The sequence below is a fragment of the Halyomorpha halys genome, unplaced genomic scaffold (genome assembly GCF_000696795.3).
Source record: "Halyomorpha halys isolate HHAL.00 unplaced genomic scaffold, Hhal_1.1 Scaffold585.1, whole genome shotgun sequence".
Taxonomy (NCBI): domain Eukaryota; kingdom Metazoa; phylum Arthropoda; class Insecta; order Hemiptera; family Pentatomidae; genus Halyomorpha; species Halyomorpha halys.
Window position 1 is genome coordinate 208,313 of NW_027109935.1, and position 22,343 is coordinate 230,655.

A 22,343-nucleotide genomic window follows, 5' to 3' on the forward strand; every position below is an offset into this window, starting at 1 on the left:
GCAGTAATATGATGAGTAAGAATTGAAAAGTTCGTTTTATTATCTTTGTAATACCAAAATCATTTTATACTCTTTGAATCTTGTATATTGGAACCAAGATATGTGATAATGATTATAATGTATGCCTGGTCTGAGTCTGAAAATATTAGTTTTAAGTTGAACAATAACAAAATGACCTTTAATCTGAATTATTTTATTTGAGTTATTATTTATATTGGAAGTCCATACAGACTCAGTTTTAATATAGGAAACATAATCACTATTTATTGTGTTACATATTCTTTTTTAAAAAACGATTCTTACGAGCAGTGTGTTGTTTGTTGGGTTTAAAGTTTTATGTATATCAACGACAGAAGGGAGGAAAAATTTCAGACAATTTATTAAGGTCTACTTCAATTTGAGTCAGTTCTCCAAGCCAAATTTGGACTGTTGGTGCTTCTGACTTATGGACACAATGCGCTTGGTTACTACCAGAATGTAGTATTTTCAAGTGCATTTTCCTTACATTGTCATAATAGCATAATTCAAAAGACCTCAGCCAAATACAATAGACCATAATTTGACAAGTATAAATACAACTTATCCCTCTCTCCTAGTCACACAAATATGTATATATTTTTTAAGACTGTATTACCCTTCAATAAAAATTTGTAGTCGTCAAGGTTTTATTAAGACCAATACTGCCTTTTTATAATCCCTTACATTGTTTCTTAACAATGTTCTACTGTCTGAGATCTTGTGTACTTTTTTTTATTAATGATGACAAAAGCTAAGTGATTTTTTTATATTCCTATGTATTCTCAGATTTTAAGTCAATTTGCCCGAACAAAACAAAATCATAAGGTTAGTTTTATGATTGATACAGTGTTGTTTTTAATTTTTTTTCTCTTAAGTCCACCATTGATGACAGAGTGGGAATGTCAGGATTCATTTCTCGAACCACCACCAAAGTAATTCCGACTCATCCAGGTGGGATTTGAACTTGCAATCCTTCTAATAGGCCTGGAACCCACTCGGCTATCAGATCCACAACCTATTAATTTTTGTTTTCAATGGAGATGGAAGTAGTTAACAATTTATATTTTTTGTTAAAATTAATTGTATTTTAATAAAATTATTGTAGTACTACAGTGTAATCTCAGTAATAATACTCCATTAATGCAAACTGCCATAAAATAAAAAGTTACTCTTTTTTTTTTTTAGAAAACTCAGCAGGCAACAACATTGTTGTTATCAAATAAAAATGCACATATGTAAAGAATATTTTTAACATCCTGATCAATTGGCAAGTTATTGTAATCACCGTCAAAATCAAAAGTGGAAATTTTTAGTTTCAATATTAGGTAATCTAATTCCTACGGAAGAGTTCATTATATATTATGTTGGAATAAAAAATACATAATATCTATTGTATTACTCATTTGATTCTATAAAACTAATTTAATTAATATTAGAAATATGTGATATAGAAATTTAGTTGGTGATCTAATTTTTTTATCAAGTTTTAAATAAATCCAAACAAAAAGTATTTTTTTATTTTTATTTATATATATTTTCACTTGTGTATGAACAATCTTATAGTCTTAACAAACTAAATCATCATATATTATTACTGAGGATGTGAAAGAAAACTTTTTTTAAAACTTCCAATAAAATATAAATGAAAAAAACAGAAAATTAAATGAAAAAAAATAGTTATGTATTTCTATCCAATCATCAACAATCATATTGTTGAATATTTTTACACAATTTTTCCTAGTATTTTCTGTAACCTGAACCCCCTGCTGCATTTATTTCGGATTACCAAGATTACACTGTATTTCTAAGACTAGGAAAATACAATGAGTTCCAGCGATACTTACTGTAAAGGGACTAGGCCTTGAATCAATGGTGGTTTAGGTCCACTTTTCTGATAAATTCATTCTTTTTAGAATGATAAATAATTAAAAATCCATCAAGACATATTCTTCTCTTCTCTATGTGGTGACTATTGAAGGGATAAAACAGTTTGTTAGGTCTTTCCAATTTGAAGATATATTTATTTTATTTTAAATAATTTATTTATGAGAAATGATTGTTGTAGATTTTAACATATGTATAAAAGATATTTTTAAAACTTTTTTTTATTAATGAAAGAATGATTAAAATTACTTTATTCAAATTTTTGAAACTTAACTTGGATTATTGAAAACTTGACCTCTTAAATCAACATTAAAATTAATTTATCACAACTCATAGCACACCCCTTTCACATAGGAGTCACAATATCATTTATATTTCAAGATTTTTGCATTAACAGTATCACTTAAAGCAGTTGTAGTAATAGAACAGGTCTGTTTGGCTGTGGCCTTGTTGATTACATAGAGATTAAGTCTGTATCTTACAGATCACTGTAATACATGAGAATAAAGTTTAGATTTTTATTTTCAGGAAGTCATATGTAAACTTTTATCGTTGATGTTAGAAAACACAAATATGGAAAATTTACAACTTTGATAGTTGCAGAAATTGTCAAAATGTAATGTGCAATATTATGGTAATGTTTGTATTTTCATGTGTTTATGCTTTAATGAAACATTTCATGAAGCTGCCGCTAATCTACTGTTTAGTTCTCAATGTAGGGTAAGTCTGGGATAGATGGACACCGGTATAAACGGACCAGTCGAATATTTGGCTGAAACTAATCACTTTTCAAGGAGTGTATAACTTCATACTTTGATGTAAACAATGGTTATACACATGATAATCTGTAATTCTTGTTTTACACCCTGATTTAGTAACATATAACAGAGCTTGATCAATCCCTAAAAGTTGGTCCATCTAACCTGAGTACCCTCCCAGTAGATGGACCAGAGTAAAAAAAAGAAAAAAATAATAATTTCACAAGTATGATCGGTATAACAGCTGGAGAGATATTTACAATTGTTCAAAGCCAAATATAGATATTATATTTGTATATATATTAATATATACCAAATCTTAGACATCTTAAGTTTTGGAAAAAACAATTTAAAAAAAAAATTGCTCCAACTATCCCGGACTTATCCTACATATATATATTTTCAATTTTCTTGGAAATACTAAATTTAGCCTAGACATTTTTTGTTTAAACTTTTTTTTTTTAACAGTTTTTAGTTAGCTACCTTGTTTTATTTCATTAAACATGCAACATAAAATCAATAATTTCAGAATTCATCTGATTGACAACTTATTATCACCTGAGAAGTTGATAATTGTAGTTATCATCTATATTCATTATTATATCATGTGTTTTGATCACAAGAATATAAATAGTCTATTGTATTGTGCACCTGAAAAAAATATTTTTAATTTATCGACAAACCTAGTGAAATAAAGAATTTTTTTTCATTGTGCACTATGTCAAATTATAATCCTACCATTTTCCGTTGAGAAAAGGGATTTTTTTTTTATTAATATAACTTACTTTTTGTAAAAGCCTTTTTTTTTTCAAACTGACTTATTAAAATGTCATATTTGTACGCTGAAATTAATCCAGTAGTAGAAAATTGGGATCCACCATTGTAAGTGCAATACAACAAGAAACATGATTATATTCTTATGTTGTTTCATATCATAATGTTACAAGCGAGTGCAGTAAAAATTTAATGATTAATTAACTAAGTAATTTGAGAGTAGAACTCAACTTTAAAGAGTAAATATAAAACAATTCTCCAACATCAGTGATTGGCAGAATTAAGAAGCTAAACTACTAAAGGAATAATTTGACTTATAAAGAGGAAAATCAAAGTAGCAAAAAAGTTGTAAAACATCTACCATAAAGTAGGCAATGTCAATTGTGTATGACTTACCATTTTTGAGCAAGTCACCACATACACGAACAGATCATTTAGTGAGATTTGGGTTCAGGGACCTTAATGTTTATTTCTATTAAAAACTGATTCAAAATTTCCATGATCGCAATAATTCTTTTTATTACATATTGTAGGGTAAGCTAAAGTGTTTTTTTTTTTTTTTTTACTACAATTTTTATTGACATTTCATGTTATACAAGCAAACGTAGTTTATAAAGCCCCTGAACCTTGCACATTCACATTAGAGGGGATGGGAAGATCAGTAGCAACAAAAGTGGGTAAAATAATTAATATAAAATTTGTTAAAAGTAGAATATTATTTTCCATTAATTACAAATAAATTAAAAAATTTTAATGGGCTTAAAATTTTTTATTTTAGAAGTTTGTCCCATTCCTCAGAAGAAGGTTCTGAAGGAAAAATCCAACCAATAGGAATGCTGGATGCCATCAGAGTATTTTCACTCCTTATAAATTTATCCCAATCGTGCCTGTATTTGCAAATAATAACAAAAACATTAATTTGAAAGATAATTTAAAAATTAAATTATATTTATATATTATACTACAAACAAGAACAATAACTAAAATAGTTGAAACCTTATTTGAATGAATTCCTCCTGAGATTGAGGAAGACCAGCATTTGAAGAGCCGAAAATACACCTATTCCAAGATTTCAAGTTTCTTCTAAATTCAGCAACCTCCACTGACATCCTTTCTTCCTCAGCATGTTCAAGCATCACTTTGAGTCCTTGTTCTTCCATATTATAACCCTTTATTTGTTCAAGCCACATCTTCTTTAAACGCTCTAAAAACAAATGTTGAAAAGTATTAAAGAAAAAACTGAGAAATAGAGAAAATGCCTAAAGAATAGGAAAAAAATCTACAGGGTATTTCAGGATTAAGTATTCAAACTGAAAACACGAATTAAGGATCTTAGATTCACGACTAAAGAGTTTCAGAAATTATTTAGAAAGATGTCGATCCTACCTTAATATTCGAGGCAATCACTTACGACAAACAACATTTAATAACAACGTTAATGTTTAAATTTCATTAATAAAGTGGTTGGAACACATATTAACTCATATGGAAGACAGATGCAGAGCCTGCCATAATGCTCAATGTAATAATCTTTAAACAACATTTAGTATGAATTTTAATGTTAAAATTTCACTAATAAAATAGTTTAAACACATATTAATTTATTTATCATAACTTGAATGATCCATAACGATGAAAATCTTTAGACGTGAATATCAAGCATAAGCAAAACATTAGCTTATACATAAGCAAATAGCCATACTTTCATAGAGAATTTTTTTCTTGTTTTGAGATCCTTAATTCATATTTTCGGTTAAGACATTAACCCTGAAACAACCTGTTTACTTATTTTAATTCACAAAAAAGGAAACTTCAGAATGGTCATTGGCAGTTGGACAAATGCATTGAGCTAATTGTTATATGAGATATTAAGGTTCAACAACAAAGTTTTTAAATTTGAATTTTTTTTTTTAATGTCTAGTTATGCGACTGAGTTATATTTAAAATTAAAAAATCAAAGTTCAAATCCTTGTTTTAATGAAATTACAAGGCATTTAGTTTTTAGTTCAAAATTTGATGTAGTGGAAAATGCAAGTTCTGCAGTCAGACCCTTCACATATCCAGTCTATTCCTGTTGTTTTCTTTATAAATGTCTATATCTGTTTTATAATAAGAAACTACAATAAAGGAAATTTTATATAACAATGTAAGACATAATGCTAGTTAATAACCGGGTTTTTAATGGAGGGAAGGTATATACATAATTTAGTAGCACAACTTTTACCTATTATTTTATTGAAGACATCACATCCAGTTTTCTCAACCGATTGATCTGATGAATTTTGAATACGGGCAGCTCGTAATTTAGCTAATGCATTAAGCAAGTTCAAAATCCGTTTAGCTTCAGCTTTCTTTGTAGTAACATCGGAGAGAACCATATCTGCTTCTCTTTTTATATCCTCTTCCTAAGAAAAATTTAATAACTCAAAACAAATATTTAAGAATGATTAAAACAAAACTTAATCACTCATAGAATAAAATTTTAAGTACCTAATTCTAGGAATGGGTAATAAGACATTGTCATAATTACTTAATTCATGAATAATTAATTTAGATATCTAATATTACTGGTTTTAAACTAGTCCTAATATTTATAAAAATAAAGTTATTTTTTCATACAACAGATGAAAGAAATATATGTTGTCATGATTGTGAATTTAAAATTTATCAATATCACCATCATGCGAGAAAAGGAAACTTCTCATTAAAATGCATAAGGTAAGTATGCTTAGCAATATTAAACATAACTTATATAATCATACTTAGATTAATTTAATAATTTATCTTTTTGTATTGATGATACATACAAAATTGGTAAAGAAATAATATTATTATTCTAAAATCTTTGATTGACCATGTATAATATAAAAAAGGAAGATGGTTCCTAGTGCGCTCAGAAGAACTCAAATAGTAATTAAACTATTTATATTATTATAAATAACAAAAGGATAATTATATATTAAATATTTTATTCAACCTCAAAGAAAATCACAGAAATCATAAAAAATTTGGTTCATCAGAAATAAATTAAAATTTTAAAAAACTTAGTATAAATTTTGAAGGTTATTCTGCATTTTAAGGAGTTATTAACACTTTGACCGGGAGGAGGACTCCCTCGAGAAACCAGTTGAAAGTATGATTTTTTTCTTGTCGATACTTTCTTTCATTTTACTTTATATAAGCATTATATTAAGTATAAAAATTTAATACCTCACCAAATAAAGTTTAAATACCTGTTCCATAACCATGACGACACATTGTCGTCACCCATTTATGCTACTGAATCTATGTATACAATCAGCTGATTCATGAATCTTTAGCAGATTTTTTAAACTGAATTAATGGAAGAAAGTTATAGTATATCACCACATTTTCTCCAAAACAATGTAAAAAAATTATGTATTTTAATATAAAAAAACCCTTTTGAACATGTAAAACATTTTATCAGATATATATACTATTATTATCAGTATATTTTTTTTCATAAATTAAAGAAAGTATGTTCCATAATTAAAATAACCATCAAACTGAAGATATTTTCAGTCAAGTTAGTTTATTTTATAGGTCAGTCCTTTTGTTTTTCAGATAAATTTTGCCTTATTTTTATGCTGTTAATTATGTATTTTTTATATAATTAATATAAATATATAGTTTTATTTTTTTACCCTCTTAGCTCTTGAAACCTCCCATTTCATTTTTTCAAGCCATAAATCTATTCTTCTATGTTCTTGTTCTGCATTTAATTTAGCTTCTCTTTTCTGTTCTTGCCATTTTTTCCTTTGTCTCTTCTTGTACTTCAATTTCTTTTTCCGTAAGTTAATTATTTTGAGCATTTCTTTTAAGCTTTCTGGATTATCTAATGTTTCCATTATCTCAGATAATTCTACCTGCAAAAATATTATTAGCATCCGCAATCGATAAAGACAAACATTTTTAACCAAAACATATATATGGGTCCTTCTTCAAATGCAATGCTATTTAGGTACCAAACTTCTTCGAAAATTAAAATTGATTGTTTCCATTTTTATTACCTTCAGGTTCCTGTTACACAACTCCTTGAAGCAGGCAAATACACACACCAACATAGTGTTCTTGATATCGATTTATTTAAAAAAGTGCCTAGGAAGTCTGGGACTTTGAGAACATAAAATATGAGGCATATGGTCTAATAATATTGGCAAAATAGACAATCAGTGTAGCTTTAATTAAAAGGTTCCCTTCTAAATAAGTGAGGAAGCAAAACTTTATTTTTTTTTTTCTGTCTCAATAATGAATATTGATAGAAAATTAACCATTTGTCCCTCCTTTCTCTATTATGGTCACTCTCTAACTCCACAAGAATTTTCATAGGGGCTAGGGAGTGGTCGGCTAAGGAGGGACAAATCAACCATTTTTAATTTATGCGTACAAGAGAAGCTTCACAAAATAAGAAATATTAACATGTACATAAAAAGTTTCTGAACTACTATATAACTGTGTGATAAAAAAAAAATTAAGTCTTGCCTGTATTGATTTTATACAGGAACGTGACCACCAATAAAAATACTCTTGGAAGTAACTGAAAAACTTAGATTAGGAAACAAACAAGACTATGTGGTGTTTTCTGCTTCTTACCAGTGTTGCCCGGTTACCTTTCAGGATGAAATTTCTCTTTGTAAATGTATATTACCGGGCATTTTAATAACGTGCTGGGGTGTAACAGAAACCTGTGTGACAGAGGTAAACAATGTGGTGGTGATTGGAGTGTTCGACTTAAAATTCAAATTATATTTTGTAACCAATACTTGAGGATGTTGAAGAACATGACAGTCTTTTATTTTAGATTTATTGCAAAAGAAACTGGTGGCATTGACAATTTAAGTCAAAAACTCGGGTTAGTAATAGGGCTGGGAAATGACAAAACAAGCATTAAACTTTTTAAAACATTGGCATTAATTATTGGAACCTCATCAGGAGATGGAAATGCCAGCTAAAAAGATAATACAACAAAAAAGAATAATTTTCATTCAGATAATTTATCATTTTTAAAAAGCTCTACAACGGAAATAGCATCGAAATCTGAGAATGAGCCATATATATATATAACATTATGGTGAAGCAAATATTTATTTACCTTAATACTATCTATTTCCTTGCACCTACGAATCCATTCTTCCTCTGGTAAAGATTTGAATGTGATTTGTAGACAGTTGGTTTGGCCTTCAAGTTTCCTCAAAAGATAAAACCATCTAATCAGGTTTTGTTTCAAAGTAGATATCTGGAAATTTCAATAGGGAATTATTAAAAAATAAAAGAAGGTCAACATATTTCCAAGGAAAAAAAGGATAAATTTTTCTCATTATATTATAATATACAGTTAATTTGAGACACACAATAAGTTCTACCAAATCCACACCCAGAATGAAAGGGATCCTCAGTGGTGCATTCAATAATAATTAGGTTAAAAAGAGTTTGAATAATTTAGAATTCAATAAAATAACTCTACTCTAATGAATATATAATAATAATGAAAGATTCCTATTGAGTAAATAGCTTCACAACTATATTTGAAAATATCTTCGCTTTAATCGGCTCTACCGATATTTCTAATACCTAATACTCTGAAACTGATTAAACAAGTGCAACAATTTATAAAAAATTGATCATGCCTAATACTGCTAAAGATTTTAATATTACCTTTGTCTTGAAAGGTGCTCTACTTGGTAAAGTTACATGCTCATAAGTTCTCTTCAGTTTCTCCTTCAATGTTTCAAACTCATCTTGTACAACTAAATTCTCTTTACTACCTTCACTCATTCCTACTGGACCTCCGGGAATTGGAGGACATAAAACGATGTTAGGAGGTGGTACACAGGTGTTGATTGGTGGAGGAATAGAAAAAGGTTGGCAATGGAAACCCATTGGTAATGGGGGAGGAGGTAGAGGTGGTGGGGGAACATTAATAGGAGGTATGTTTACTATACGTTGCCCAGGTAGAGGGGGTGGTAATGCAGAATGTGTTGTGCGAATGTTGTTATCAGTAACTAAATGTTGCAAAGCAAAGTTAAAATTATGCCAAGAAGCCATTGTGGCAATTAACAAAATATTAAATTTATAAATGTTAAAAAGCAAAACTTATAAAATGTATTATAAAAATAAAAATTAAGCTTATAAAAAAGTATATGAATGTTTTTATATGGGATTTATGTATAAGAAGGTAGTTCAGGTTTAGCTTCTTCAAGGATTTGAGAGGCCAATATGTATTCTTCAGTCTCCTTTAAATCTTCTTCAGATGCTAATATACCATTAAGTTCTTGATATGCTGTTGATAACCTTCGCTGGCAATCAGGAATCATTGAGAAAGCTTCTGCTAATACCTCTTCCTGTTTCCTGATATCAGCTTCATCTCGACCTACAAAAAGTAATCTATAATACAAGGAGAGTAGTAAACTTTATGATGTATAAAAACAATAATAAGTAATAGTTCCAAAACACAACTCCAATTTGGCCGGGATGGTGTAATCACTTAAACACAATATTCTATGGTTGTTGATTATAAAAGTGATTATTATACAGACAACACGTTTATTGCATCGCAGTTGTCGAATTTCGCTCACTCAAACACCCAATGAATCCTTTTCAGGAGAGGTCGGAGTCTATTTTAGTAAATACAAATCCTTTAATGATGTTAAGATATAACCAAGGTACTAATTCTCAAGCACTATTCCATGACAGGCAGGTATGAACTCACTTATACACAATGAGAAAATAGTTAGGCACTGTTGTCAATTATATCCTGGCAACATCAAGTAATTTGTATTTATATAAATTTAGGCCCTCAGCAAAAGTTGACAGCTGTGATCCAAATAAAGCAGTGATCATAATTTTTTTTTCTTATGCCAAAGTCATCGGCCATTCAACCATTCGACGTCTTGCTGTTCTATATATATTTGATTTTTTTAAATACTCATTGGCAAATTTTTTTTTTATAAATTCTGTCAGAAAAGGACATGTCTGAAAGTGGTCTACATCCATTCTCCTTTGGTCCCACAGCACAAACTTTGGATCCCGAGCCAGGCCTATCCAGTGGAAATGACTCTGTAGGTCTCACCTCCCACCACTTAGATAACTTTAGTAGACTGACTACTCCCTTAAAGTCCTTAAAATAATGATAAAAAATAGGAATACAAAGTATCTAGAAGAAAAGTTAAATAAAGAGCAAGCTGGCATCAAAAGCAGTTGCATCAATCTTATAAAAACTCTGTGCATTATAACAGAACAAAGTAAGGAATGGCAAAACATCTTATATATGGTCTGCATAGACTTAAAAAAAAGTTTTGGGCACAGTCAATGGAAATAATGTGACCATTGCTTGCAATATATAAAATCCTAGAAAAAATATTAAACATTAGGGGTATTCATGATCTTTAGTTTAACATGTTGAAGTGTGCTAAATCGAAAAACTTAGGTTAAACGGAGAAATATTCCCATCTTTTACCATGTTATAATGATATAACATGTAACATGGTTGAGTCTGTTACTAGGTCTGTTAAATGAAGAATGACGTCATACAACAGACGAGCTGAGCTTGTCACCATTTTATTTGTTGTAATGTTAGTTACTTGCTTTTAGTTTGTGTTTTGATTGTGTTAGTATTGTTTTGGATGTTTTTATAACCAATAAAGCAATGGATGACAATAATAATAATGTAATGACAGTTGTCAATTAGCTCATCTTGATTCTCTTCCTCACAAATTAGAAGAACAACAAGACACTGAGTAGCCAAACTTTTACACAAATCCCACTTTTCACTCAATGTAGACATGTTGTAATAAATTACTTTGGTGAAAAGTTAGAAATCAATCATTAATGGCGTACGCTAATGATATATTCTCTCACCCACTCTATTTTTTGTAGTAATGGATTATATAATGCTTACAACCAGGAAATAGAAAGAGGGGGATACAATGGAGCATTACTGACCATTTAGAAGACTTGGAATTTGCTGACATTTGTCTTCTGTCATAACACCTTTGAGACATTGAATACAAATTGAAAAGATTAAAAGAAAATCAGCAAAGGTGGGTCTGTCCTTAAACACAGTTAGAACTAAGGAAATAAGGATAAACTACAAAATTGAAGATAAATTGTGGGTGAAAAAGATGAGCCTATAGTAATAATAAATGCATTCCTCTATCTAGGGATTATAATAAGGAGCAGATGATATAAAAAACAGATTGCACAAAGCAAATGGAAAATTTTACCAGTTGACCAGTTTGGAAAAATAAGGACATATCGCAGAATACCAAACTGGGTCTGTTCAAAACAAATATGGAAAAACTCTTAAAAACAAACAAATATAAGAAAGACTAAGAAAGTATTTGTAAATAGATGCTTGAGAGGAATAGTTGGCATTAACTGGCCTGAAGTAATTTCCAATAAAGAACTGAGGCAGAGAACCAACTTCAAGCCAATAGAGGAACTAATCAAGAAAAGAAAATAGAAGTGGACTGGTCACACCCAATGGAAGCATGACCTAGCTATAGAGAAACATGCACTTGATTAGAATCCACAGGGTGCTCAGAAGCATGAGCGACCCATGAAAACGTGGAAGAGATCAGTGATGAGGAAGGTAAACCAGTTGGGATAGTTATGGAGTGATGTTAAAAGGAAAAAAAGGCCATTCGGAGCTAAAAGGATTACTACCACTATAATATTCAAGGCATAGAATGCTGAAGACCTTCATATTGGAGTATCATACAACGAGCTCTCACCTCTTTCTACAAAAGGAGTCCTCACATAGTTCATTGGTACCATCATATTTAGGACCTCATTTTGTGCTGAAATTCAAATATTTTGAGATCAAAATAAATGGCATCAAAACCAGTTCTGATCGGCCAACATTCGTACTGGGAACTATAACTGCTACAAATGATTGTCAGAAATCAGATGAGCTCCAGCATCAACATGAAAAAAACTGTAGTCATTAAAGTTTATCCCAGAAAAAAAAGGTTCATAATGTTCTATTTTACTTATAATATATCCACAAACTACACTCTAATTTTTCTCTGGTGGGGGAGTGTGCAGCAGATATATTCGTAACCATTAATATACACATCCTTACAGGTATTCTACCTAACATGAATAAAAAAAATATATGAAAGGAATATGGTCCGGGTGCGGTCAAGAAAAACTCAAATAGTAGAAATATACTAATTTAATGAGCCAACGTTTCGCCCCACGTTGCAGGGCTTCTTCAGGGCTATTTTGACGGCAGTCAAAACTAAAATGTAAAATAAAAAATATATGATTTTAATGTGTCTCAATCTTACTCAATGTAATACTAATTTTTATTTTTGAGTAAATATTATTTAATACATAAATAAAGTGGAAAAAGGATAAAAGAAAAATGCGGCAATGGATAGAAAACTCTTGTATTTGTTGTTGGAGAGGCCTGGACTCGGCATTGGATTGTAAAGCCATGAATTGAATAAAACCCAACACAAGAATTAACATTGAATATTGCTATTTTGGAGTACTAATATGGAACAAATATATAATATGTAGGATCAATGTCATGAAGAGAAATAAATGAAAAACACTTCTTAATGACTCATTTGTTATGATTTATAAATAACCAACAATTTGAAATTTGCTGTACTCAAGATTTATTTATTCTAGATAAGATAAATTTAGAATTAGATAAGACGAATTTAAGTTTTATAAAGAAATATGTAAAATCAAAATTGTATTTTATATTATTTATGTAGCAAATAAATTCAAAGCAAAAAAATATGACATTGATTAAACATTAACCTTTGTTACATAAGGATAATTTTAAACAATGCCTTATTGTTACCTTGATATTTAAAATTAGTTGATGTTTTAAAAATCAGGACATTCCTAAATTCAAGGAAACTAATATCACTTTCCACATATGTAGATATTGTTAAGAAAACTTTTGTTTGGTGAATTATGAGATTATGAAAAATTAAATCTTTAAAAAAATTAGTTTAGAACATAAGGGGGAAAAACTTTCAAAACAAAAGCACTCAGTCACTAAAAATACTTATTATTATTAAATTCAAGTCTTAGGTGGTCAGTAACACTCAAGATTTTATAAATTAGAATAAAAACTGATTATCTTCTACAAAACAATTTAAATGTTTCAATCACTAAAACAATACAATCTATTGTGAATGCCTAAAATTCTTATAGATTGAACAATATAATAATCACCTCAAAACTAAAGTACTATGATAAAAGTAAAGTAAATTAAAAAGTAGTGTGTAGATAAACTCTAAAATAAGGGTAAAATTAATGATATACAAAAATTAGAGGTTTCAACAGTAATACATACCTTCATCTTTGTATTTTTTTACTCTATCACGCTGCTGTTCTGCCTCTTTTTCGTAAATAAGCTTTTCTTTGGTCAATCTTTTGACAACACCTGTTTTTATTTTGAGTGTTCTAATCCTTGGATCCGACATTATCCTACAACACACTATTTATTTTAATCAATATCAACAGCAAGATGATAAAAGGCAAGATGCTTTCGCGATTAAATAACAATTAAAGAGAGTAGTAGAGATAATTCAACTTTTGAAACTAACCGTCTTGGCCTCAACCTGATTAACTTCTACGTAATCAGCAAGTACTACAACAGCCGGCTTCTCATATATAATCGTGCTTATAAGCACGAGAGTCTACAGTTGACCGGAGTGTGATAGAAAAAAGTTCTGTTCAACCCAATTGATTTTATTTTTTCTTGGTAGCAAACAATATTTTGTTCGATAATAACATCAAAAATACAACATCATTTATTGTCATTTGTCAAATGTATTCAAATGGCTCCGGGCATTTGTTTAGTTTCTAAATAACCTCTTTGTTAGGTTCAAAAGGGGTGCGACTGGGAAGTAAATAATGTGATTGTTCAATAGAATTGAGGTCATTTAAAGTTGTGGAGCTTCGGGAAACCTTGTAAACGTTACGATTACTATTAAAAATGCAAGAAGAATTTTATGCTGCCGCCGAAAAAATTTTGAGCGATTTATACAATTTATTTTCGAAGGATCCTAAATTGTAAATAAACCGCCTGAATCTCTTAACCATAAAATTTTCTTAAATCACTTATATGGATTTTTCGTTATTTCAGGAAAAGTTTTGAAATACTGCCTGTAGTGCAAATTGAGAACAAATCTCCAATACATGTTGAGGAGAATTGTTTAGCTCTAGAATCTTGGTGTGTGCCTCACATATACTGTTATGCTTATAAGAATTTGATGAACCACAGACAAATAAAAGGAAAACTAAGAGGTATTATGTGTCCTTTTTCATGTTCTATTCAACATCACTTTTAATGATAACAGCTTAGTGTTGGTGCTGTTGTCAAATCAATGTGATATGATTGATTCAGTTTAACATTTATCTGTCCATTTTTTTCTGTATTTTAAGGGTTATTTCAAATTCAATTTTAAAATAATGAATATGTCTTCTCCAAATATACTTTCAGAATATATTAACTGAAAATTGATGGTGTTTGATCAGATATTGATATTATATACTTTGTCTTCTTGACCATAAAACTCCATCTTTTCCACTAGTACAAGAAGTCGGTATTAAATTTGGACTCATTTGAGACCCAAGCCGTCTGCATTAATGGAAAAAGCTTAATCTCTTAACCAAAAAGACTAAAATTTCACCCACACCCTGTGTGACTAAACAAAAATTAATTTCTTCTAAGCAATATCTGATGTTATAGAAAATCGCAGTGTATAACATTAATTCTAGGTGATGAAGACTCCTGAAGAATTTCTCCAATATCAAATCTTTTAATACCTTGATATTACAGGAATTCTGTTGTGAAGATAGGTGTATAGTTCATTCTACGAGATGTATGAAATTGGGTGAATAAAAGAATGTGAATGGTGAAGACTAACATTCTCTCTTTTCAGGGGCTCTACACCTTTTAGCACCGAAATGAGGTGAAGTCTATGGAGGTCCTTCAAAGAGAGATTGCCACCCTACTAGTAGTAGTTTGTGTTCTCATATTTATCTGATTCCTTTAATCTTGTTGAACTGATAACAGTGATTGTGAAGCATGTATTCTAACATAGAGGAGTTGTAAATAAGATAGGAAGGAAGGAAATTAAGAGATGTTGATAGTTGATCTCCTAATTCTTTTTCAAAATTATAGATCAATTCTATTTAAATATATTTTTTCGAGATCGAGATATTTTTTCTCTTTATAGTCATTATTAAACTGTGTAAAGTATGTTCTTTCACTCTTTTTGGTTAATTTATTTCTCAAAACGTGCCTTGTTATATTTCAATAAATGACAGAATAAATTCATTGACTGTATTCGTAAGGAATCACAATTCACTTGCACACAGACAGTTATATTAAATAAAGATAAATTTATGTATTAATTCCAATTTCCTTTAATATGGTGGATTATTTTTAGTGATATTTATTATAAAATTCTTATCTTTCTATAGAACAATTTATTTACTATAGAATAAGTTATTCTATTGTAACATTGATGGTTCTTCCCTATCTGCAGGATTACACTTTCATATTATTTTCTATTATCCTATTACATACATCAATCACTTGTAATTAATTACTAAATTGATATTAAAAATTTTAGTTATCAAGAATTGACTGTAGTAAATTTAATTCTATAATTCCAAGCAATATTTTTATAATATTTGAATTTTTATTGTATTTAAGTTTTATTTTAGATGTTGAAAAATGCAACACATTGCTAATTGGTGCCCTACTGTTGAACCCAGACATAACAACATTTTGGAATATGAGGAAGGAACTTATTAGAAGTGGAAAATTAGATCCATATTTTGATTTACATTTTACGTCTGTCATACTAACATTTAAACCAAAATGTGCTGATTTGTATTCATTTCGGAAATGGATTCTGAAGCACTTAGTTCATGGTTAGATAATTGCTAATTAATGTGTGTATGTTTAAATAGGTATAGAAGTTCAGTAAACAATATTTATTTTGGTTTTAGATCTGAGGAATGATATAAATTTATATGAAAATGAAATCCAAATTTGTGAAGCTGCTGCAGACCGTTATTCAAATAACTACCATGCTTGGACTCATCGTATATGGTGTTTGACTCAGTCTTTGCCAAGTTCATTGCAAAGAGAATGGGCTACTTCCATGAAATGGGTTCAGAGGCATGTATCTGATTATAGTGGATTTCATTATAGACAGAAGTTGATTACATTCCTTTTATCGTACATTGATTGCATGTCGTATGATCATGAAGTTATAAAGTTGATACTATTCAGTGTTGACGAAGCCACTGAAGGATTTCTTCACAACTTTAAAACATACGACTTGACCGCTCAGACCATTCCCCTTGCATTGAAGATATTTATATACGAACTTTCACTGAACTCAGATTTAATTTGGAATTTTGTTGGACATGAAGCTCTCTGGTGCCATCGTAGGTTCATTTTCCATGAAATCAAAAGGTTATTATTAGATTCAAATTGCTCAAAATATTGGGGTCGCATTGATGTATCCAGTCCTACTGATGGTACGCCTCCTGAAAAGACTCCTAAGATTGGGAAGCAAAGTGTAGATAGTGAGTTTTCCTTAATTCTAAGTATTTATGAAGACATGTTTCTTGCGAAGTGTTCTAATGAAAGAGAACCTAGGCAAATGTTCTATGCTAATAAACATAAGCAGTGGTTAGCAAAATTTTCTAAATTTCGCCTTTCTCTCAATGAAGAGAGAGATAATTCAGTTTTTAGAGTGAGTAACACATGATTTTGTATTTTAGGGATTGTGCTCCTTTAAAATATAGTTTATGTGTAGGTATAAATTGTATTAATTCAAAGTGTATATGGAGTAAGAGGTTATAGAGTTCCGCTTTTGACTCCATTATTAGTCTGTGGCTTAGGTTTAAAAAAGCAAAAAAAAAATTAAACATTTATTTTTGTGTAAAAAATTATAGCAATCAAAGTTCTACAAAACAGTTGAAGGTTCATTAAGAAGTTATATTTTTTACATCATCAACTGCTTTGTATATCAACTAACAGCCAGAATAGTCATTAGTAGATCTCTATAACTGTATTTGTATATATTTTACTTAGTGAAACTGCAAAAGTCTAGAATAAACAATTTTTTATACCCTTTATAAAGAGAGAGAAAGTACCACTGCTGTACACTTACTTAGCTATAAATCAATATAATACTTAGAAATACAAAATAACCTATAATACCTCAGTATCGAAATAGAAGGATTTCGTATTTTAGATTCAGACAATCAAATGTCTGAATATCGAACAGATCGTTAAGTCAGAATTTGTGAATATGAATTTTGAAACCTGATAAAAAAAATCCAGAAATTTCAACTTCCAATCAACACACCAAGCAAAAATTGATTTTAATAAAATGAAATAATTATAAATATATATGTTAAAAACTAAAATTGAAATAATGTCCAGGCTTTCAGGAGTATTTTATTTTTTATATAATTTGAATCATGAATCTAATTAACAAATGCATATTTGGATTCTTGATTCAGATCTTAATGTTCTATTTGGATTTTTTATCCTAAGTATTCGATGCGAGATGTTAGTTAATTATTTAAATATGAGATTCATATAGCTCTACTTCTAACATAATTGTATCGAAAGCAATAATTAAGTGCAAACTTTAGTAGCCAAATATTTTGTATTCGATAATTAAATTTTATAAAACATAATTAAAGAATATTTTTGCTTTTAAAGATTTAGCAATACTCTTAATGAACATTTAAAAAAAAAATGTGTTTAATTATAAAATCAAGAGACCATTAAGCTTATGTTAAACTAAGCTCTTATTTATAAATACCTATTTTAGTCAATGCAAGCAAGTTACCATTATATATTAGCTCAATAAAAAATATTGTTATAACATGTTTTATTTATTATCACAAAAAGTAACTTTTACATAATATTAACATTTTATAAATATTAATTTTCTCTCTTGAGAAATTTAAGCAGCAGATTTGAAGAAGTGTCTTTTTAGATAGGTAAGTTGAGCTTTACTTTCTAATTTGGACAATTCTGCTACAGCTGGAGCCATTTGACTGACGTGATCCTTGTAATCACTACCTGAAATAATGAAGTAATTTATAAATCCTGCAATAAACAACATACAAACCCATAACATAAATATATATAGTTTTAATACTGTAGAATTGAATAAATATAAGAACCTTTCAAAGAGTTAACATTTAACAAATTCTTGTACATAGGAAAAGTGTTATTTATAATTAAAAAATTCTGGAAAGAAAATTTATTTACTCAAGAGTTAAACTAATAAATATAAATTTTTCTGTATAGGACACAGATGAAATGTAATTTGGTCCGGGTGCGGTCAAATAAAACTCAAATAGTAAATTGGTGTTCTATTTTTATTTGAGCCAACATTTTACCCCACTTTGTAGGGCTTCATAAAAAAAAAAAAAAATTGCCATTTAACTCAAAAAACCATCTCAATCCTTAAACAGCTCCTAGAATCCCATGATTCATTTTCTCAAAGTTCTCGTCACCTCCTAGTATCCTCCCATAACTCGACTACGGATGCCTAGTGTATGGAGGACTATCCATTGAACAAGAAAAGATATTAAAAAGACTAATGAACTGTTTTATAAGATTCATTTTTGGTATTCCTAGGTGTTTCCATGAGATATTACTATTCCGAGCAAAGCTTTCTACATCATTGACCTTACACTACGTTAATCCCTTCACTAATTAAACACATGATCCCGATCTCTATATCGCTACCTACAGAACTGCCTCCAATGAAAAATCTTTTGTTGTCCGAGCTACCTCATTTTGGAATTCCTTACCTAAATCAATCCGTAAAGGTTCCTCCTAAACCTCATTCAAACACTATCAAAGTTCTATGAACTTGCAGTGTAATTTAATGTAGCCAGACAAAAGCTTCATAATTGTTATTCTTAGGGGACCAAGTGTCCCAGAATAAAGACTGACATTGGCATTGCTCGATCCTAAGAGGCGCCCTCCATTGACTTTACCAAGAGCGGTGTCAGTGGCATGCTTCAGGTTGGCTACTGGACATGACTATTTGCGGCACTACCTGAAGAGAATAGGAGTGACTGAATCTTCGGACTGCGTCCTGTGTGGAGTTGGTGAGATGTCTGGCGATCACATATTTGGATGTGCGGCAATGGCGGACTTGACTACAGAAGGGAGTTACATCGGCAGAGCTAAACTTTACTGGGCTGTACGAAACAAAATGGCAGAAATGCCTCCTTTAGCGTAGTAAAAAAGAATAAAGACTGATTTTTTCATTTATATTAATTGTTGCTAATGCTTAAAAATACAAGGCAAATAATGAATACCATTATTGAATGGTAAACAGCTTAAGTTTGGGAGTGCGGGTAGCCCTGGAGTAAGGACCAGAGTTCAAATCTGAATTGTTTTCTGCCACACTTTAGCCGAGAGTCAACTCCTGTGGGTTCTGGAGTCCTCCTGGGGTCCACTCAGCCTCTTAAATTGGGTACCCTTAATTAGGTTAAAATCTGGCGGTCAAGTATTATTCTGACCAAATCAACTCCTTGCACAACCGTTGGTCTAGTAACAGTACTTTCTTACAAAGTACTGATGAACCCCTGACGCTTCATGGGTTGTAGCAGTACAGATTTTAAATTTTTTAAACAGTATAAGTTTACATATTAAGTTGCCCTGAGGAAATAATACATAGTACTTGAGTCTGGCTACAGTGTCTATTTCCTTCAAGAGGTAGCAGTGGACATAAATATATAAAGGAAAGAGGATTATGCACGATTTGAAGCAGTATATCGCTTTGGTCTCTACAGGGTTCATCTAGAAGCAGCTTAGATTGTAGCTCTTTTGTTAAGCCGTAAGCTGCCTTTATATTACTTTTAGCATAGCTTAGGCTTATACCACACACTGGCTCCAGAGTAATGAGAATCGTTTCAGAGCTATTCCTTGCTAGTCCGTCAGCTTGTTCATTGCTGGGTATACCACAGTGACACAGGACCCATTCGAAACTGACTTCATTAGGACATGAGAGTTTGGTGAGTGCCCATATTGCTGCATGCCTATCTGTGTAGATGGTAATTGATATAAATTGAATTAATTTATTTAATTGATTAGAATTAATTAGGTTTAATTTAAAAATTAAATTTTTTATATATTTCTTAATTTTGTTAACTTCACAAGTGATATGCTAATTTCCTTTTTTTTTGTTTGTGTTAATAGCAGAGATGGGCTAAAATTAGCTATAGTTGAAACTAATATCTAAAATTGCCATGGATACGACCCTTATTCATGAATGAACCATTGATAAATAAAGATTGTTTCCATGACAATTTTAGCTATTAGTTTCAACTAGAGCTAATTTTTGCATAACTCTGGTAAATAGTAGAAATAATTTTAATCATTTATTTTGAGCTTTTATTCAAGATTTTCAGTAGAGTTTAAAATTTTGAAAGTCCACATTTTATTTTTGTACCTTCAATTATTAATTACACAAGCCTAAAATATTTATTTTTTAAACAAAAAAATTAATAAGGATCTTATAGTAGTTTTATGTAAAACCGCACAACTTGAATGTGTAAAACTTTGGTAATTAAATGAAAACAAGAATTTATATTTACAAAACTATAAACTATACAATATGAACAACTCAGGATTACAAAACCAACTCCCTACTGTACTGATATAAATTACTAACAAGAACATAATCCAAAAAATATATAGATTTAATAGATATTGAATAGATTATTACCTTTAGCAACTCTTTTTGCTCCATAAGTGACTTTTCCATCAAATTCATTTCTTGGTATTTCAAGATCAGGGCTAACCTGTTCTATAGTTATGTTGAGATGGTCTTCAATATCTGCTAGGTACTGAGGAAAGATAAAAACATTTTTACTCATGATCTATAATTCAATATTCAAATAATCGATTAACAATTTAATTTTCATCTTTCACACAACAATATCATGAATAGTCTACCATAAACTTTTAAGAATACATCAGAAAATGTATCTTATTATTTTTATTATTTAGATACTGTCAAAACAGGGACAAAAAAAAAAAGAAATATTAAATTAACTTATACACAGTAGTTAACTTTTCTGTAAAGAGCTATTTAATACAAGCAAAGAAATAAATAAATCATAACATACCCTTGGTTCATTGTACCAAACACAGCAACCACCTCTGTCGGTCAACTCAGTGTTATAACAATTTCTGCCTCGTGAAGCACACCATTCTCCATGAAACCAAACCTTCTCAGGGACTGTAGAAACAAAAGAAATCGCAAGGCCCATTCTATCGGCTCTCCCTACTCGACCAATCCGATGCACATAATTTGACTTTTCATCAGGAAGAGTAAGATTCAAAACTAGAATAAATTAAATGCAATTAATACTAACAGAATAAAAAAGAAGTATTAGGTTACTTTAAAGAGATTTCAAATAAAAAGCCTTAAATGTCTCGAGTTAAATATAATTCTAAGATAACAGATCAACACTTATTCCTTCATCTTCAGGACTAAAACTTACAATTAAAACATATTCTATACAACAATTGGTTTGTCAGTTGTTCCACTTTGTGAAACTGGGAAGATAGATTTCCAATGCAGTATAGAAAAACTTATCAGGAATATTAGTTTATTTCACTGTGAAATACAGCAGTAAATATTTAACCTTGACAAAGGTTTGAGAAAAGTGCGACTTAAGCTTTTATAAATCAAAATAACACAAAATTCTGTTTAATGAAAAATCAAGTAATGCAAAAGACTGATAATAATGTTAGTATATTTAATTATAATCATTATCTACTGTTAATTTTTCAAAGTGACTTAAAGTTATAGAAGGTGGCAGTTCTTAACTTTCACTACATTGCATAAT

At 29.9% G+C, this 22,343-nt stretch overlaps 4 protein-coding genes and 1 long non-coding RNA gene across 6 annotated transcripts in view; 1 reads left to right on the forward strand and 4 right to left on the reverse strand.

Moving 5' to 3' along the window:
- Nucleotides 1-212: 212 nt before the first annotated feature.
- Nucleotides 213-1,998, reverse strand: LOC106684472 (uncharacterized). The gene is made up of 2 exons (XR_001343705.3): nucleotides 1,863-1,998; nucleotides 213-1,033 (listed from the first exon to the last, which is right to left on the reverse strand). It is a non-coding gene; the product is annotated as an uncharacterized lncRNA (long non-coding RNA).
- A 2,133-nt stretch (nucleotides 1,999-4,131) lies between these two features.
- LOC106684469 (programmed cell death protein 7) lies at nucleotides 4,132-9,500 on the reverse strand. Its single transcript, XM_014426582.3, has 6 exons — nucleotides 9,111-9,500; nucleotides 8,548-8,691; nucleotides 7,100-7,321; nucleotides 5,659-5,839; nucleotides 4,431-4,638; nucleotides 4,132-4,321 (listed from the first exon to the last, which is right to left on the reverse strand). The coding sequence occupies exons 1-6, from the start codon at nucleotides 9,498-9,500 to the stop codon at nucleotides 4,204-4,206; spliced, it is 1,263 nt and encodes a 420-aa protein (XP_014282068.1). The 3' UTR covers nucleotides 4,132-4,203.
- Nucleotides 9,501-9,599: 99 nt separating this feature from the next.
- Nucleotides 9,600-14,163, reverse strand: LOC106684471 (Tubulin binding cofactor A). Of its 2 annotated transcripts, none has more exons than XM_014426585.3 (3): nucleotides 14,027-14,163; nucleotides 13,774-13,907; nucleotides 9,600-9,825 (listed from the first exon to the last, which is right to left on the reverse strand). In XM_014426585.3, exons 2-3 carry the CDS (start codon nucleotides 13,901-13,903, stop codon nucleotides 9,617-9,619), a joined length of 339 nt encoding a protein of 112 aa, XP_014282071.1. In that variant the 5' UTR covers nucleotides 13,904-13,907; nucleotides 14,027-14,163; the 3' UTR covers nucleotides 9,600-9,616. The 2 variants fall into 2 exon arrangements, with proteins under 2 accessions (XP_014282071.1, XP_014282072.1); XM_014426586.3 differs by having other exon boundaries at nucleotides 13,774-13,917.
- Nucleotides 14,164-14,274: 111 nt separating this feature from the next.
- Nucleotides 14,275-17,342, forward strand: temp (protein prenyltransferase alpha subunit repeat-containing protein tempura). Its single transcript, XM_014426584.3, has 4 exons — nucleotides 14,275-14,495; nucleotides 14,569-14,729; nucleotides 16,158-16,367; nucleotides 16,446-17,342. The coding sequence occupies exons 1-4, from the start codon at nucleotides 14,419-14,421 to the stop codon at nucleotides 17,213-17,215; spliced, it is 1,218 nt and encodes a 405-aa protein (XP_014282070.1). The 5' UTR covers nucleotides 14,275-14,418; the 3' UTR covers nucleotides 17,216-17,342.
- Nucleotides 17,343-18,335: 993 nt separating this feature from the next.
- The window catches only part of Ddx1 (ATP-dependent RNA helicase Ddx1), a 15,202-nt gene continuing 11,194 nt past the window's right edge, over nucleotides 18,336-22,343 (reverse strand). The window contains exons 11-13 of the mRNA XM_014426581.2: nucleotides 21,618-21,835; nucleotides 21,215-21,335; nucleotides 18,336-18,546 (exon numbers count right to left, since the gene is read on the reverse strand). Of these exons, the coding sequence (XP_014282067.1) occupies nucleotides 18,428-18,546; nucleotides 21,215-21,335; nucleotides 21,618-21,835 (458 nt within the window). The 3' untranslated portion in view covers nucleotides 18,336-18,427. The remainder of the gene's footprint in view (nucleotides 18,547-21,214; nucleotides 21,336-21,617; nucleotides 21,836-22,343) is intronic.